This window comes from Pollicipes pollicipes, unplaced genomic scaffold, assembly GCF_011947565.3.
Source record: "Pollicipes pollicipes isolate AB1234 unplaced genomic scaffold, Ppol_2.1 Scaffold_3087;HRSCAF=3621_pilon_pilon_pilon, whole genome shotgun sequence".
Lineage (NCBI taxonomy): Eukaryota > Metazoa > Arthropoda > Thecostraca > Pollicipedomorpha > Pollicipedidae > Pollicipes > Pollicipes pollicipes.
Window position 1 is genome coordinate 16826920 of NW_023596225.1, and position 18330 is coordinate 16845249.

The 18330-nt window shown below is 56.9% G+C and overlaps 1 protein-coding gene across 1 annotated transcript in view; it reads left to right on the forward strand.

Moving 5' to 3' along the window:
- LOC119089466 (venom dipeptidyl peptidase 4) overlaps positions 1-18330 on the forward strand; it is a gene marked incomplete in the record, with an annotated part of 82926 nt that overhangs the window by 62560 nt on the left and 2036 nt on the right. Inside the window, 13 exon segments of the mRNA XM_037212176.1 lie at positions 3036-3127; positions 6345-6419; positions 7560-7612; positions 8356-8564; positions 10491-10660; positions 11517-11626; positions 12965-13088; positions 13522-13751; positions 14732-15038; positions 15404-15516; positions 15858-16052; positions 16597-16757; positions 17772-17983. Coding sequence (XP_037068071.1) covers positions 3036-3127; positions 6345-6419; positions 7560-7612; positions 8356-8564; positions 10491-10660; positions 11517-11626; positions 12965-13088; positions 13522-13751; positions 14732-15038; positions 15404-15516; positions 15858-16052; positions 16597-16757; positions 17772-17983 — 2051 coding nt within the window.

The following is an 18330-nucleotide window of genomic DNA, read 5'->3' on the forward strand; positions in this document are numbered from 1 at the left end:
TAGAGAGGAGTATCCTGTCGGCGTCGTGTGCGGCAGTTCGCCGTTGTGTGTGGGGTGGTCCGCCGCGATGTGACCCCGAATACAGCAGCGCTCTTTAGTTCTGGAGCGCACAGCATGTTTGAAAAATGCACTTGTGCGCAAGATCAGTCGTCTGAACAAATATTTCCAAGTTATCATGCTCTGCTGCCGGTTTTTTATGGTAAGAGGGAACAATCGCCTGTGCTCAGCCGAATTTTCCCCACTGCTCAAATATTCCCCTCTTCCCACTCATACGCTGTTCAAACCACGTTGTAGCCATGTTCCATCCTATATCGTATTTAATTTGTAACGTCTTTTTGCCGCTTTTAATCTCAACACAAGCATTGCAATCTAAGGTCTGGGACAAATCGGAATTGCAGGATGTTACAGGGTAATTCATAGTTAGGAGCCGTCGTGTGGTTGGGATTTCCACCACACAGCATTCCTCTCAAAAGGCCCTGTCACCTCGCTAGCCCGACCCATCAGATAAACGCACTGGTGAGCATTGACACAGAAAGGATTAATTATCTAGCACGGCGGGGAGCTAGCCGCTGGCTGACACGCTCTTGTGGGACTGATATAATGAAGTGGCGACGGTTGGTTACATCATCGGCGCATCAGCTATTGATGGCCCGGCGTACATTTCATCTTAGCAATCACCGGCTGATTTCATCACGCTTCCCGACCGGTCGCGTCGAGAACTCCGCCAGTTGCCGAAGGCGAAACACGCACCATTGTGAAACATTTGGCCCCGGGATTGATTTGGCGAACTCGGCTGTGACGGGTCAGCAGGTTTTTGTCCGGTCACATCTGCCACACTTGATCTATATGTTATTGCAAGTGTCAGTGGCTGTGCCGCATGCGTGGTAAGCTTCGCGGGGATGCTCGTGCGCCGGGAGCTCCCTCGTCCAAAAGAGCCGTGTGACGTTTGTGGCGTAGGGCGATATCATCCGGCCTACAAAGGCACCGTCGTCATCCCAGTCAGCCTGAGTACCAGACACGAGTGCGAATAGCGTTATTACGCCTCAGAGCTGCGGCGCGACCGCGACCGTCCGTCCCCGTCCGCCGCCGCGGGAGGGGGGGGGGGGGGGGATGGGGACAAGACTTCTGCGTCGTCGCAGCAACCGGCGGTGGGTAACGTGGCGACTGACGTGCCACTGAGCAGGGTAAGCTCGCGCGGTCGCCTCTCCCTGTTCTGGTCCCGGCAGTGGTGCCGCCTTGCCGGCGTGTCCCGGCCGTGCATGACCCAGGGATCATTAACTTACCGCCCGCAATAGGCCACTGTGAGAGGCGGCCCGACATTGCTGCCAGGTGCCTATGTCCAGGCGGAGCCCTTGGTGCCGTGCATCGGCTATGCGCAGACCAGGAGCCCGTGTCCAGGCGGAGCCCTTGGTGCCGGGCATCGGCTATGCGCAGACCAGGAGCCCGTGTCCAGGCGGAGCCCTTGGTGCCGTGCATCGGCTATGCGCCCGTGTCCAGGCGGAGCCCTTGGTGCCGAGCATCGGCTATGCGCAGACCAGGAGCCCGTGTCCAGACGGAGCCCTTGGTGCCGAGCATCGGCTATGCGGAGACCAGGAGCCCGTGTCCAGACGGTGCCCTTGGTGCCGCGCATCGGCTATGCACCCGTGTCCAGACGGAGCCCTTGGTGCCGAGCATCGGCTATGCGCGGGCCAGTAGCCCGTGTCCAGACGGTGCCCTTGGTGCGGGGCATCGGCTATGCGCAGACCAGCGGCCCTGTCCGGTCTGGTCCGATCGGTCCCCCGGGCCCCCCATCTGACCACGACCTTGTTTACGATGGGAAAAACCGCCGCGGGCGCCGCCGCCGCCGTTGTGCTGATTAGTTCCCGTCGTTAATTGGCTCGGGATGTTTGCTCGGCAGCGAGGCCACCCCGACGGCCGCCGCTTGATTAGAGCCGCAGGTTACTGTCACTTTGGAGCCACTTGCCCGGTGCAGACTGCTGCCAGGTACTCGAGCCCGGCATTGTTGACGATCTACGAACTGACTGGCCAGCGGCGCTGCTGTGTGGGAGGTATAACTGCGTAGTGTTTTAGTGTCGTTCCGATCACAGTTGTCAGAAAAAAGTCCCTCCACATATTGCGTTTCGAATGGAGGGGAAGGACTGAGGTGGTGTGGTGCAGGTGCGTAACCGAAGCCTATCGAGGGGGAGGGGAGGCGGGTTAGGCAGGGTAACGCTACACTAACGGCTGGTAGGAAATCGTAACAAATCGCGGTCTCTCTGGGCTGGTATTTGCTAAGGCCGTGTAAATCACACACTGAAAGGACCCGCGTGAGATATTTCAGTTACTCTGACAAATTGACACCTACTGAACGGTGGATGTCATCAGCCGTTATGTACCAACCCGTTGGAATGACTCTGAGATCTCCGAAACGAACAATGCTGGCTCTTCTCCATGCGACTCGTTGCTGGAAGCAGACATCGGAGGCTGACCTCGCGGCGTAGATGTCTGTAACGGCGACAGGTGTGCGTTTTCTCTCGATGACCCAGGGGCGAGCATGCGGCCCCAAACACTCAGGCGCTTCTGCGCACGTGACAGCGACAGATGCCCCGCTTCCCCTCGGGTGCCTCGCTTGTCATAAAATGTGGTTTGTGTGGGTCAGGTCCTGTGCTAGCGTGGCCGCGCGGCGGTCCAGACGCGTCATGGCGTTACTGGTGGATGGCAGCAGGGTGGTAACGCCGACTCGTGAACATCGTGTTGGGTGCACCGTCGTTTGGTGGGTTGTGAGGCCTGTGTCCGAGCTGGAAGGTGGCGGGTATCTGGCGCCAATGTGTACCGACGTGATGGCCTTGTTTGGTCGTGTTGCTATGGACGTGTTCACGCAGTCTTGTCCGTGATGGTGAGTTGGAAGATGTGAGATTACTGACGTGCTATTGCATGCGGGCACTGGGTGCCGGTTCGAGCTAAGTCTCATTGGACGTTCATTGGGAAACAGTGTCTTAGATCTGCCTTTGCTGGTGCCTCGCCGATCTATGACGCGTTTCTCCCTGTTGTTGCAGATGATGAAAACATGGACGACTCTAAAGAAGGTCTCTTTATATTTAACGTCAAGACAAAAGTTCGAACTATATTGATACCGGGCTCCCAATGGGTGAGTACTTTTATTTGGTGGAGCGTGCCTGCAATGCCCAGCTCATTGTCACTGCGCCATGCCCTGATTGCAGTGTAATGCTGTTGACCTTGTGGCAAGAGAGTGATTAGTGTTTGGGTAGCTCAGCTAGTGGCTGTCCTTGCAAAAGTTCGATTCGTGCAGCAGAATGCTGTGGATGGTGGTTGGCCTTGACATGTGGTGTGTCTGGCCTCAATGGTTGACTGTAGTTTCTCATGTGGAAATTATGTGATGCGGCTGGTTTTTTATCCGAGTCTGAATCTTATCACGTGCCAGGCTCGCCTAGAAGTGCCTAGATCCAGAGAAGGCATCGCGATTAGCCTTTTGAAACCGGAGCTGACTGTTCTTCATTCTAAAGTTCAGGGATTGAACCGCTGGAGATAATCCTGCTCACGGACCCAACGGTTTGACGTTCATGAGTTCCGTTGACTGACTCGTACGCCATCAATAAGTATGCCACATTGGCTCACATGGGAGCACTGAGTCTGTTGTGTTTGGATGTCCGGGCGCCGTTCTGGTTTCCCCGCTGTCGCTAGATGCGTGTCCAAATGGCAGGTACCGGTTGCGATAGGCACCGCAATCGAAGAGCATGTTTTTGTGGGGAGAAATTCGCAAAGCTCAGGCTGCGTAGCCATCTTTGTCCGCTTTCTAGCTCTTCTTTGAAGATACCAGGATTGGGATGTGCTCAGTGGGTCAGGACGACGAGCAAAAGACTTGTAACAGTGGGGCACTTGCCGTCCGTTAGCGTCCATTGCTCGCGCTGCACAAGACCCACCGCAATGCCTTCTGCTCCCCGCGCTGCTTATGCACGCTATAGGTCAGCTTGTGCCCACTGGTACAGGTGACGGGGTTCTGCTTAGTGTGCAGGACCTCAGCTGCGAGATCTCGGTCTGCGTAGCCTATGACGAACACCCGGCCTTGCCCCGGTCAGTAACCGGTCAGGCGCCTCCGACGAGCCGCTTACCCCGGCGCCTGTCAGGAGACGGGCCTCGATCCCCAGGGGCTTTCACGGCAAGCCGAAGGTCGGGATAAGACGCTCGATAGCGCTCGGCTCGTCCATACCCAGACGCCCAACCGCGGGACCACTCTAAAGATGCACTCGCTGCGACAGCCGAATGAATTATGGAAGCGAACGACGGAGAGAAACCAGCATATCAAGGAGTACCAACGTTCGACCAACGCCGTTTTTCTGTGACGGCATTTGCATCGCGCACGTCTCTCCGGCACCAGAGACCTCCTGCACCAGAGAACCCGCCGTCCGTCAGGCGATACTGTCAGCAAAGGCCTGGGTCCGCGGCGCCGTGACAGGGCGTCGCGCATTGCGGAGCCGCTCGCGGCACCGTGGTGCCGGGCCGCTGGCCGGTTTTTCTGGCGACCCTCTCGCCGGGCATCCGGACTGCCCGGCGGCCAGCGCGAGCGCTCCGGCCCCGCACTGACGGTGAAAGCGGCCGGCCGGCTGCAGGCGGCCGCCGCGGCCGGCGGACGGTGAGCTCTGCAGGGCTTACCGGCCGTGAGCCTCGCTGAACTGACCTCGCTGAGCTGATCAGAGATGAGCCTCGCTGAGCTGACCAGCCATGAGCCTCGCTGAGCTGACCAGCCATGAGCCTCGCTGAGCTGATCAGCCATGAGATTCGCTGAGCTGAACGGCCAGGAGCCCTGCCGAGCTGACCAGCCGCTCCTCCGACAGACCGCTGGGTGTCAGCGGATGTAATGGGCCGAGGCGTTAAATGGCCGAATGGAGTGGGCTCAGTGCAGCGGGGCTCTGCGATGGGATTTTTTTGGGGGGTTTGGTTGAGTTTATAGTCACTTCAGCCGGCTTTGACGATTTCAGGGCAAATGGATGAAGGAGAGAGATGATGGCCATTTCAGGGCAAAGAGATAAAGGAGAGAGGTGAAAGGTAGGGCGATGCTGCGGCTATCTGGGAGGGCTCCGCTGTCGAGTTCGGCCCGCGCCGGGGCCGTTCTGTGGCGTGTGTGCGGATGCTCAGGCGAGCCTTCTGTGGTGTATGTGCGGACGCTCGGGCGAGACTTCTGTGGCGTGTGTGCGGACGCTCGATCGAGACTTTTGTGGTGTATGCACGGATGATCGGGCGAGCCTTCTGTGGCGTATGTACGGATGCTCGGGCGAGCCTTCTGTGGTGTATGTGCGGACGCTCGGACGAGCCTTCTGTGACGTATGTGGGGACGCTCGGGCGAGCTTTCTGTGTTGTATGTGCGGACGCTCGGGCGAGACTTCTGTGGCGTGTGTGCGGACGCTCGATCGAGACTTTTGTGGTGTATGTACGGATGCTCGGGCGAGCCTTCTGTGGCGTATGTACGGATGCTCGGGCGAGCCTTCTGTGGTGTATGTGCGGACGCTCGGACGAGCCTTCTGTGGCGTATATGGGGACGCTCGGGCGAGCCTTCTGTGGCGTATGGGCGGACGCTCGGGCGAGCCTTCTGTGGTGTGTGTGTGCGGACGCTCGGGCGAGCTCTCCGCCCAGGATGGCACATGATCCGGCTGATGGTCGCAGTTCATCCGCTAAGGCGTGACGTGGCGAGAACTCAGAGCAAAGCGATGAATGAGGAAATAAGGGTGGATGGATGGGAACTGGCCTCGAGTACTAGCGGCAGGTGGCTGGCCAGCGCTCATCAAATGGCTAGTTGCGGCTGTCTGTTCCCGTGGAAACCTGGGCACTTTCGCCTTCTTGGCGCGCTGCGTCTGCCTATTGTATTCCGTACGTTTCAGCCCGCTATATCTTGCCACTCTTTTCATGGCGTCTTGCTTACTCTCATTCTTTTCAGTCTCTTCCTTTTGTCGCGATGGCGCCTATTCTTTTTCGTTTTCATTGACTCGAATGCCATGTGAAATCATCAGCAAGTCCAATTAGTGGTGAAAATGAGTTTCACTCCCGATTTTTAACCGCCTGAAAATGTGTACGGCTCCGTTTCACAAGCGAGCACACCAACTGGCTATCATACAGGTCCTCTGACATTCTCTTCCAACCGTGGTGCGTTGTGCTATCGCATGTCCCCAGTGTCAACACGTTCACCGGGTGGTGTGGTATCGGCCAGCCCAGCTGCTCCCACGCCGGGGCCCGCCCTCGCCTACTCCCTCTAGTCTGGAGGCGTGCTCTCCGCTGAAACGTGGTGGTAACACCCCCACCACTGTAGCTGTCGTGTGACTGCAGGAGTCCGTTGACGGCGACCTCTTCCCCAGGAGAAGCTGAGCTCCTCCAAGCGAACGCTGTCGGACAGCCGAAAGTATGTGCTCTGTCCACACGGTGCTAAGCAGGTAAGTAACTCGCCCTCGCGCGACGGAGTCACACCCACTACCCTTCGGGCTGCACACGCCCAGCTCCCGGGGGTGCTCCGGGCTGGAGGGGCGCACTCAACGGAGTCACACCCACTATCCTTCGGGCTACACACGCCCAGCTCCCGGGGGTGCTCCGGGCTGGAGGGGCGCACTCAACGGAGTCACACCCACTATCCTTCGGGCTACACACGCCCAGCTCCCGGGGGTGCTCCGGGCTGGATGGGCGCACTCAACGGAGTCACACCCACTACCCTTCGGGCTGCACACGCCCAGCTCCCGGGGGTGCTCCGGGCTGGAGGGGCGCACTCAACGGAGTCACACCCACTACCCTTCGGGCTGCACACACCCAGCTCCCGGGGGTGCTCCGGGCTGGAGGGGCGCACTCAACGGAGTCACACCCACTATCCTTCGGGCTACACACGCCCAGCTCCCGGGGGTGCTCCGGGCTGGATGGGCGCACTCAACGGCACGCAAGTTTGCACCTTTTAATGGCATGGTGTGCTCCGTACGGAGCTGCCGGTTCCGTTTCCTTGTGAAAGTGGTGACTGCCCGACCCCGCGGGTCTCACTGGACACGTATCTGATCGGATGGCGTAATTCCGCCCCAGACCCCCCCCCCCCCCCCAGATGATTGTGATTCAGGTTGCGTCTCCCACGTTTGGTGTAGCTACCTTTTACAGCATTAGCCCATCCCTGCATGTCTTGCCGGAGGGCAATCGTGCCACGAGGATCTTTGATGAAGGACGGTAGATTGTTGAACACGCGTCCTCCATATCACCGCTGCAGCTCGGTGGCAATGCGCGGTTGTGTCCTAGCATACGACATGACTGTTCGCGCAAATAATAGTAATTTTTAATTCCAAATCATCAGCAAATGCACTGTAACTTGCGACTGTAGAACTGCGGACGCACGTTAAGCACCGCAATTGCACGGTGTCAACAACCGAACAATGTGTTATACCTTACTGGCGTCTGAGCTGCTCTGCTTCACGTAGTGTGATGAAAATGATTACACTCTGTGGACTTCCCAGCCGATCATTCCTTTTGTGGACCTACCTACCCTTGGTGCTGACATGATCCGATGCAGTTATCTGACTTCACGTTATTTTCCCCCTTTCCAGGTTTATCGATACACTCGTCAGTCTTTGTACGATATCTACGACGTCAGAAATAAGTAAGTGTTGATTTGAGACGTCATATATGGAATATAAAGTATGCAATTATTCACGTCGTAGCCTTTCTGACCAATGGTTGTTCGACCACCATGGTGATCAGTCAGTTTTAAGCTCTGTGTAATATTCCCCTGTCGTGGTGCGTGATCTGATGCCAAACAATCTCAGTTCATTCATTCTCCCTGGTCTGGAGTCGCGCTCTCCGCTGAAACGCAGTGGTAGGACTGTTACGACCTACACACGGCCGCTCATCATTATATAATACATTTTTAACAGTCTCATTAAAGGCATGTGGTTGTGAATGGAACAGATATCTATTCTGGTCGCAGTCTTTTATCGCCAGTATATGACATCAAAATCTGCTGATCGTCCATCCCCACTAACTGATAGCCCTGATGTCTGCAGCCGTTGGGATGGCTCAGTGTACCGGCCCTCTGTGGATGCACGATTACCTACCGTGGGGACCACTGACGTGACCTCGTGACCGGGCCGCTGACCTGGCCCGACTCGCGCTGAACTACCCCTGGTTGTGCTGACCTTCCTCGGCCGTTCTGGCCTGCCCTGGCCATTCCCCGCTGGCGTATCCGTCTGACGCTGGGGGCGGCGGCGCCACATGTTTGTCTGCCCCGGCAGTACTGACCTGCCTTTGTCATGTCCCAGCCGGCGTATCCCTCTGATGCTGGGGGCGGCGGCGCTGCATGCTGACCTGCCCCGGCAGTACTGACCTGCCTTTGTCATGTCCCAGCCGGCGTATCCCTCTGACGCTGGGGGCGGCGGCGCCGCAGCAGCGGCTCCAGTACGCCACATGGGTACCGGGCCGCGACAGCATCGTATTCGTCTTCGACAACAACATCTACATACGGCCACTCATCACCAGTCCGGACGTCGTCCAGATCACCAGCAACGGCGCCAACAACATTATCTACAACGGCATCCCCGACTGGGTGTACGAAGGTGGGTCAGCGCTTCACGTCGGCTGCGCCATTTTGTTTCACTGTTTGTTTGTTTTTTTTTTGGGGGGGGGGGGGTGGACGGAGGTGCCGGCGCGGTTTCGACGGCAAGTATACTTTATAAATACAGCATGGCATCAAGAATGCCGTGTGTCCGTGGCAGATGTCATTTCCTGTCTTCGTCCGTTCTCATTATCAATTTGTTGAATAAAGGCATATTGCATATCAGATTGACATCGTCCACTTCTTCTCACGCACTCCGTTCACCTTCGTTGCCCTTCGTTCACTATGCACCACACGGATATGTTAGAGTAGCTAGGATCTGAATGAGCACTGCTTCTGGTGCTGCTATGTGCAACCGAATGCAGTCTGCAGCCACCGGTCGTTCACGGATGGGAGTACAGGCTCAAAATGTGGACGTGTAGTGGTCCGGCCCACTCACGGCTGCGTGCTGGGTGCTTGTACCGTTGTTCGGTGATCAGATATTCCTGGTAACTGAGCTTAGTGCAACAAGCTGTAGGCCGCGCTCGTTCCGCCGAACTCAGCACCGGCGTTTTTTTTTTTACCGAGGAATGAAAACCTGTCCCGGCCACCTGTTCGTTTTAACCACGAGGAGCGGTTCGTTTAAAGGGAGTAGGCCCCCTTTTTGTTCTTTTCGCTTAGTTGTTAGATCAGGCGGGTCTGATTTGATCGGCAATGTCGGTTGCCTCGTAATCCTCATGGAAGGTTGAAAATTTTGATTTGGAGCGGCTGCTCTTGCGAGAGAAATCTCACTGGTGTCCCTGCTCACCGCTATGAAAGTAATAATAGTTTGGCATACTTTTCCAACGTATGTGTTATGTGATGTTTGCAGCACCCTAATTTGTCAAAATGCTTTTGTATCTAATGCTACGAAAGCATGAAGCACTCTTAAAGACAAATATATGCAACCATGGGGCGTTATGTCGTGAATTCAACGAAACATTTTCCTAGGGCTTTGATTTCTCCCTTATGGCGTTAACCACAGCGGCTCTTTTCGAAGCGGACTTTGGCTTTGGGGAACAGGGCATCGCATGGTATAACGTGACGCAACTGATTCAGACTTCAACCAATGCGCTTCTTGGTAACTGGCCCTTGCCGCTCATTGTGCCACTCACAGGCGTTCATTTGTACTGAAGTCTTTCATCCCAGTAGAAGTGTCACGTTTCAGCTCGCAAACCCGCAATGTGCGGTTTAAAATGGCTGATAATTCGTACTGTAGGCGTTAGCCCGCAAAAGCTGACAACGATCCTCAGTGGATTCTTCCGTCGTCATGACTACGGCGGTCGCGACAGTCGCAGTGAACGCGGGCTCCGGATACACTCCGGGGCTTCCATGAAAGGAAGAATGTGGTGATGTTAAAAAGCGTCTGAATCCTTATTTTACATTGATGGTGCGCCAGTGGCACTACTCGGTGCTATTATTAGACGTGAATGGTTCTGGGGTTTCACCAGAGTATGCTTTTGAATAAGTCCCAAAGGTGGGACTCTCCCTTTACCGAAATATTTCAGTGTTTTTGCGACTGTTGCATTAGAGCTCATCCGTCCCAGATAGATAATATCAGAGCTGCGAGATTGTTGAGAATTGTCGAGATTGTTGTGGCGGAGCAATGCCTCGGCCGTCCTAGATTGCCTCTGACAGCACGCTTATCCCCACACTGTGACCTAAACCACGGCTGTACGCGTGCCCGGGCGGAGTTCGCGAAGGTGCGACTGCTCAACTGACTGAATGCATGACTGCTCAGCGAGAGGGGGGCAGTCACGCCGGTGCGTGACTGATGGCCTCACTACACTCCTGGCGGCACGAGGCGGCACGAGGCGGCGAGGAGGCAAGAATACGGGATGAGACAGTGCATACTGTGAATGGGATGGTGATCAAGAACCGTGATTAAGTGGTGATTTTTCCATTACAGAGGAAGTAATTGGCGACGACCACACGATGTGGTTCAGCAAGGACGGCAAAATGATGGCCTATGCGTCATTCAACGACACCGAGGTGGACATCATGCCGATACAGATGTACGGGAGGGCGGGCAAGCTGGACTTCCAGTACCCCGTCACCATTCCGCTGCGTTATCCCAAGGTACAGGAGGACCGCGCGTCGTCTCTCACACGCTTCTCTCCGGTCACATGTGTTGGGGATCAGTGGACCGAGCGTGCTTGGCACATCGAAAGTGTACATACAGATGCGTTTGTCTCCCTAGCGGTCCAGTTTCTGTCCCATATCGGCCATGCCGGGCTATTTTACTGGCACGCTTGTGTGTCTTGTGTGTTTAGCTCTGGCGCCAGTAGTTTTTAAGCACTCTTTGGTGTGGTGGCGATAGCCTTTGTGTTGCATTCTTGGCCAACCTACGCACCGCACTCGTCGCGCTGTGTTTGCCGCGGATTGCGCGTTTTTGCCGACACCTATGTTTGCTTAGTTGCGGTGCTCATCCAGTCTATAAATGAACGTCGGAAGAATGGACGTTCCATGCTATCCTTTCAACCCTTGTCGTGCACGCATGAACCGCCGCGCTTTTTCTGCCAGCGTCAATCACCGCCTCGCATCACATCACTACCCGTGGTGGCAAGTCGCCCACCGGCATCGGCCGACCTTGCGTATGGCATCTGTCGGGCGCTCCTGCTGCAGCTGGCTGCACCCCTCTCCCACGAGAGCAGCTGTGTTTCGCCGCTTACCCCGAACACCTGTGTGTTTGTGTGTGACTGCTGAAGCACGCCCCACGCCGCAGCGGTGTGTCCGTGCCGAGTCATTGCTGCTCTGTCGTGTTTTATGCGTAGTGCAAAGCCAAAACCGCAAAATCCTTTTACGGGAAAACGTGACGCACGTGATTTTGCTTAGGAATGGCAGCCTTGCCACACAGGGGCCAATCTGTTTACTGAGTGAGTGCATGCTGTCTGTAAGGTTCCGTGGCTGTGCACTTTTGTGCTCTTTGTTACAGCCGGGCCGCAAGAACCCCACGGTATCCGCCTACATAGTGGACCTGGACCGCGCTATTGCCAAGAAGCCGGCGGTCAAACTGGTGCCCCCTCCAACTGAGTTTGTCAGCAGGTCAGCAGCCGCATGCTGTCGCTCAGACCTGGTCTCAGTAACAGATCAGGTCTGCCATAGCAGCATGGAGCTCGCAAATACTGTGCAGTCTCGATTGTACGCTTTCGATTTGCTTAGCATTATTATCCGTAAGCGCTGGAAACCGGGGTAGGAATAACCTGACCGAGCACAGTCTGAGTCAACTATTAACACAGGCTAACTTTACTATTACGTTATATACTATGCATATATGAAGCTATAAAACCTTGCTAGTAATAGCGAATGCAGCGAAATGCAACAAAAAGCTCCGTTGCGAAGGTCAGTCATGATGAACGCCATGCCACGTGAACCCTCGTAAAAGCCACACCACACCACGGAAAACGTTGTTAAGGTTTGAGACGATAGGCTAAGGCCATAGAAACAATCGACAGACTTCATCCTGAAGATAAAAAAACGACTTCCCCAAAGACAACTAATGAACCGATATATTCAAGGCATAAATCATGCAAGTTTTGTAAGTTCATCAGTGGACAAAATGACGTGTACTTTATGTCAACTGTTGCTTAAGTGTCGCTCTTTTTCGTCGGTATGTACTGTACTTGCAACTGTATTTGCCGTTTTTGTTACATTTTTGTGACCAGTGCTTACCATTTTGTCCGATTTCTTGCCAACGTCTCTGCCGTCTATTTGCATCAATCAATTGCATGGATAAAACATTATTTTCATAAGCAAAAGTCTTATTGTGCTTGAAAAAACGTTAAAAATATTACGTTGCCTGCATACATTAGTACAGCTTTAATAAAAGACTGAACTCGACGGTAATACTAACAACTTAAGATGAGCGCGCATTCAGCTTACATGGCAAGCCCTGGTTTTCAACCTTGCCGCCCAACTGGTGTCAAACAGTACACCGTGGGCATGCGTTTCAAGTCCGGCCGAAGCGTTCCGCATGAAACGTTGTCTTCTGTACTGGCAACCTGACCCCAATCTTTCTGCGTCCGAATTCCTGGCTGAAAGCCGAGTGTGTGATGCCATTGGCCGATGTGTGTCATATATCCCGGACCGCCGGCCGATGTGTGTCATATATCCGGGGCCGGATCAAATAGCGAGCCGGCCCGCGCAAACGTTTACCGTCTGCCTCCCCACGCAGCGGCCGCATTGTGCCCAGAGCAGGCCTGTCCGCCGGAGCTATGCGGTGCGTACGTGGCGGCGCCCGGCTGAAACGCGCACGTGCCGCCCGGTGCTGGAGCGAATTACTGAGCCGCGGCGGCGGCGCTAACCGCCGGCACGTGCGCGCCCGTGGATAATGTCGGCCACGTGCCGCACGTGACCCGGACGTGGTGTTTGCGTGCCGCGCAGGGAGCACTACCTGACGCGGGCGGCGTGGATGGATAACTCCTCCCTGACGCTGACGTGGATGAATCGCCACCAGAACCACACTATCATCTCGCTGTTCGACGCAGCTAGTTCGCAGATGTCCAAGGTACGGCGGCCGCTCGGCAGCGTTAATAGTCGGACCGTGATAACGTGCGGCCAACCGAGACGCATGCCCCGGCGCGCGGCGAGGCAGTGGTAGATGGTCGGGCGCGGTCTCCCTCGAAATAAGGCCAAAAATGCATGTCTTCGGAGGTGACGTAGGCGCTTGCTCCGTACGCTAGGCGCTTCTCCGTTTTACGCGTCTTGAGGATTTCGCGTCTGTGTTGCTGGCGCTGCTCGCTGGCAATTCGTGCTCGTTAATGGGGCAACCGTTCCCTGTGCGAGGCGTCTCACCAGCGAACCACGCCTCCGTGAAATGTCCTGTCGTCTGACTTGATGATGCGTCACCTCGTCTGACCACCGGAGCGTGTTGTCGCCTGCACTCGTCGGAGAGTACCGGCTACCCTGCGCGTGCGTCTGACACCACCCTGCCCCGGCAGCTCCTGGATCAGCCGAACCCAGACAAGGCGTGGAACGAGATCGAGGAGGCGCCCATCTGGTCGGACGACCGCTCGTCGTACATCACCCTGCTGCCCAAGCTGGAGGGCTCGGCCGGACACTTCAAGCACATCTTCATGGTGTGGAGGAACGGGCTGGCGCGCGTGCCCATTACCTCCGGCCTGCTCACCGTCACCGAGATCCTGCACTGGGACCAGCCCAACAAGCTGATGTGAGGGCGAGGGTGGGCGACGGGGCGAGGTCGGAGGGAGACTGGATGGAGGTTGGGGGAGGCCTGAGAGAGGCCGGAGGGAGGCCGGAGGACGGCTGGAGGGAGGCTGAAGGGAGGCCGGAGGGAAGCTGAAGGGAGGCCGGAGCGAGGCCGGAGGGAGGCCGGAGGACGGCTGGAGGGAGGCTGAGGGGAGGCCAGAGGGAAGCTGAAGGGAGGCCGGAGGGAGGCCGGTGCGAGGCCGGAGCGAGGCCGGAGGGAGGCCGGAGCGAGGCCGGGGGGAGGCCGGAGCGAGGTCGGAGCGAACCCGGAGGGAGGGAGGCCGCCTGGACCGCGGCGCGGCCCAGCACGGATACGCGCACGCTCGACGGCTGGCGGCTTGCGGTCGCGCGCTGCGGCCGCGGGCCGAACCGCGGGGATTTACCCGAGTTTTTAGCCAAGGATTACGCGGCTCAGTGTTACCGGTCGTGGCGTTCCGCCGGCTCATGTTGAGTCGCCCGGTGTGCCGGTCCGGGCACACTGATGCTCGCTACTGGCTGCTCGCTCATTTATGCGTGGAGGCTCTCACTTCAAATGTCACTCGCAGCTTCCAAGTCGCTCCGCTTGCCTTTGTGTCGTAGAGAGGAGATGCACGATTAGATAGCCGTGCGCCTGGGGTCGTTTAAAGAGCCCTCCGACACGCGCACGACAGCCTCCAGCGGCTCTGAGTGACGCTGCATATTTGGAACAATGTAACTGCCGCCCACCACCGTGATTCAATGACTGATGACAGCCATTTCCGTCGGTTTGTCGGTACCCGGGCGTAGCTTGAGTTAATATCTGCCCAGCCGACCATATCCCCCTCCTTTTACCTCACCCTGCTGCCACGCACATCACCCGCCCTACAGATGATCAAGACTTCTACCCCTCCCCTAATGACACTTTTCCTCCGCCGGGCTGACACCCCCTCTGCGCAGCTAACGCCCTCTCCTCCGGCGGCACAGATACTTCATGGCGGCGCCGGCGAACGAGGCCAGCCAGCGCCACCTGTACACCGTCACCGACATCAAGGCGACGCGCTCCAACGTGATGACGTGCGTCACGTGCAACACCACCTCGCAGGGCAGCCACCCTTGCACCAAGAACAGCGTCGACTTCAGCACGGGCGGCAGCCACTACGTGTGGACGTGCCAGGGTCCGAGCACGGTTCCACGCGTCACGCTCCACCGCACCGACACCGGCGCCCAGCTGATGTTGATCGCCGACAACAGGGCACTCACCAAGGAGATGGCCGGCAAGGTGCTGCCCCAGGTGAGACGGGGGCCGGTGCGCTCTTCGGTGACGGCAGCAGACAGGGGGAGGGGCAAACCCACGGCGCTAAATTTAGGTCAACCAGCGGAAACGAAGGGAGTTATCGGAGGCTATCCCATCCTTGAAAATGTGTTGTCTGGTTATGTAGCACGGCTATCACCATGAGGAATCACGAACCGTGTGTGTGAGTGAACTGATGCGAAACGTTTATTCTCTCTCCCATGACCGAGGGCGGAGGCGGTTTCGGACCTCGAAGCCACTGGTGGCGCTGCTTGGCGCTAGCCCCGTCGCACCGTTGCCGTCCGAGAGATGTGGCCGACAGGGTGCGCTGCTCGTCTGCTTCTACCGCCTGTTCTCCTTCCCAGGAGATGCGTCTGACTCTGGACGTGGCGGACGGCTTCAAGGCGAGGGTGCGCATGAAGCTGCCGCCCGGCCTCGTGGAAAATTCTGCCAAGAAGTACCCGATGCTAGTCTATACGTGAGTGAAGCTGTCTGAACGATGTAATACCCCGGATGCTCACTGCACAGCCGTTATCCAGCAACCGTGTGCCCAGTAAGAAGAATTAATCTGAGCTAATAACTGTCCCGTGTGATTAAAACACATCTGTAGGTGCATCCCTCCAAATGACAGTTTAAGAGTAGCACCGGCGCGTTTCGCGCGAGCAGCACATTAATTTTGATTTGGAAACGTCCACCCACCTCCATCCATATCAAACTTGGATATGGATGCCCATTACACACCAACAGGTAGTGCGCAACGGCGCCGGCCGGTCGGCGGCTGGCGTCGACATCGTCTCACACTCCTCCTCTGCCGGTCAGGTACGGCGGGCCGAAGAGCCAGGTGATCGGCGACAGCTGGGGCGTGGCCTGGGACGACCACCTGGTGACCGAGCGCGACATCATCTACGTCAACATCGACGGCCGCGGCTCCGGCTACGGCGGCGACAAGCTGCTCCACTCCATCTACTACCGCATGGGCACCGTCGAGGTCGAGGACCAGATCGCGGTGGCCCGGTGAGGTCCGGGAGTGGATGTCCGGGACACAGTGAGGGCCGATGCCCGATCTGTTTGGTGCGGTTTAGGACGTAATCTCTGTCGCGTGGTGGAGGTTCGGCGTTAGGTGCCCGTAGTCCGCCTGAGATTGGAGGTAGAAGGCCATACGCTTGTTCAGTCAGCCCGCGCGCAGAAAAGAGCTGGTGGACGCATCGGGAATGTTGAGGACCTTGATTAGCATGTCGTCCTCAATGACGCCATTTTGGAGGAGGAACGCGGCGCCTTCTCCCGCCTGTGGCCGTGTGGAAACAGAGAGCCTTTGCGGACATCGCAAGACCACGTTAATTGTGTTCATTTTTCTTTTTTTAATCCAACTTAAAGCATCGAAAATCACTTTCGAGCGCGCTTATCGCTTACCACGCAGTTTGTATTGTTGCGCTTTGTTGTTTTTCTTGTCCCAATGCCTCTCACGTGGCACGCGTGCCTGCGTGTCGTGTCCAGACCGGACAGCGACCCTCCGCGAGGGACACGTGGTGTGCTGACCGCACCTGGCGGCCATCCGCAGGAAGCTGTTGGACCTGTACAAGTTCATCGACGCCAACCGGACGGCGATCTGGGGCTGGTCGTACGGCGGCTACGTCACGGCCCGCGTCATGGCCACCGACACCGACCAGGTGTTCAAGTGCGGCATGTCCGTGGCGCCCGTCACCAACTGGATCTACTATGGTACGCCGCCCGGCCGGGGTCGGTGTCTGCCCGGTGGGAGTCCGGGGCGCCGAACAGGGCCTCTTGTGCGTGCGACGGGGCTCTCCTTGTGGCATGGAACAGGGCTTTCCTTGTGGCGTGGGACAGGGCTCCCCTTGTGCGTCGAACGGGGCTTTCCTTGTGGATGGGACTGGGCTTTTCCTGTGCGCGGGACAGGGTGCTCCTGGACGGAGTTATCCCGCACATGTTTTAGGATGAATCCAAGTGGCAAGTTTCGGTTGAGTAGCGTGGTGAGGGTCACATGGACGTTTATTCGGCAGCCATTGTGGGCACTAACATGGGATCTAATTCCCAGAAATAGAGGGATATGATTCCAGGCAGCATTGTGGGATCATCAGATGCAGGGGTTGTAGTTTCGCAAAATCGATTTGCGGAGGAAGGAACACTCAGCCCAGAGCTCTGTGACCTGGGTACCCACAGATGTAGGCATAGATTCTTCACGAGCTTGCGCTACCTTGCTTTATCATTTGGAGAAAATCGTAGCGTGGAGTGATTTTTTAATTTTCATGGCATATTTAGGAGCCATGTGAGAGAAAAGACTCACAAACAGATCTTGTCCTTGCGTATAACATTCGCGCACTTTGCTTTCCTTGCTGCTGTTTGCACATTTGACACACTTCATTGAAGTATGGTGCTTAAGCTTAGAAGGACCTGCTGCCTAGGGGAGCTCAGTTGCCAGCTGGCGGTGGGGGGGGGGGGGGGGGGAGGAGGTCAGCCATAAGTTGGGGAGGGCTCGGCTGCTAGATGAGACTCTACACACCGCCCAACTGAACAAAATCCCGCGTTCCGCACTGAACACCTGACAGATAACAAGAGCGACGCATCAAACACTTACGGTGTGAAGGGAACGATCAGTGGATGAAGCCTTGTCAGGAACGTCGCGCAATAACGGCCACAGCGGACCGGGAGCCTAGCTCCGACCGTCTGTCCCGTGACCGCGGCCTGTGCCCTGACCCGCCCCGCGCCCCGCGCCAGACACCATCTACACGGAGCGGTACATGGGTCTGCCGACGCCGGAGGATAACGCCCGAGGCTACGCCGCCGGCGACGTGTCCGGCAACGTGCAGAACTTCCGCAACAAGCAGTACCTGCTGATCCACGGCACGGCCGACGACAACGTACACTACCAGCAGTCCATGATGCTGTCGCGCTCGCTGGAGCTGGCCGACATCTTCTTCATGCAGCAGGTTGGACCCGACGCTGCTGAGCGCATGGGACTGTTTTGTTTGGCACTGAGGTTCAAGGACCGTTGGAATCTGAACTTCATGGCGTAACTGTCAGAAATCAAATCTCTTGCCACTTTGTCGGTTATGATCGCTGTATGATGACCCGGTCGCAGCACCAGAGGGCGCACGTAATCCATTCACCGGCGGTGGCTGCAGTGTGTCGCCATCGCGTCGTGCCGATGGCGCTGATTGCAACACCTGCGCGCCGATGGTGCTGATTGCAACACCTGCGTGGCCGATGGTGCTGATTGCAACACCTGCGTGCCGATGGTGCTGACTGCAACACCTGCGTCGCCGACGGTGTTGAT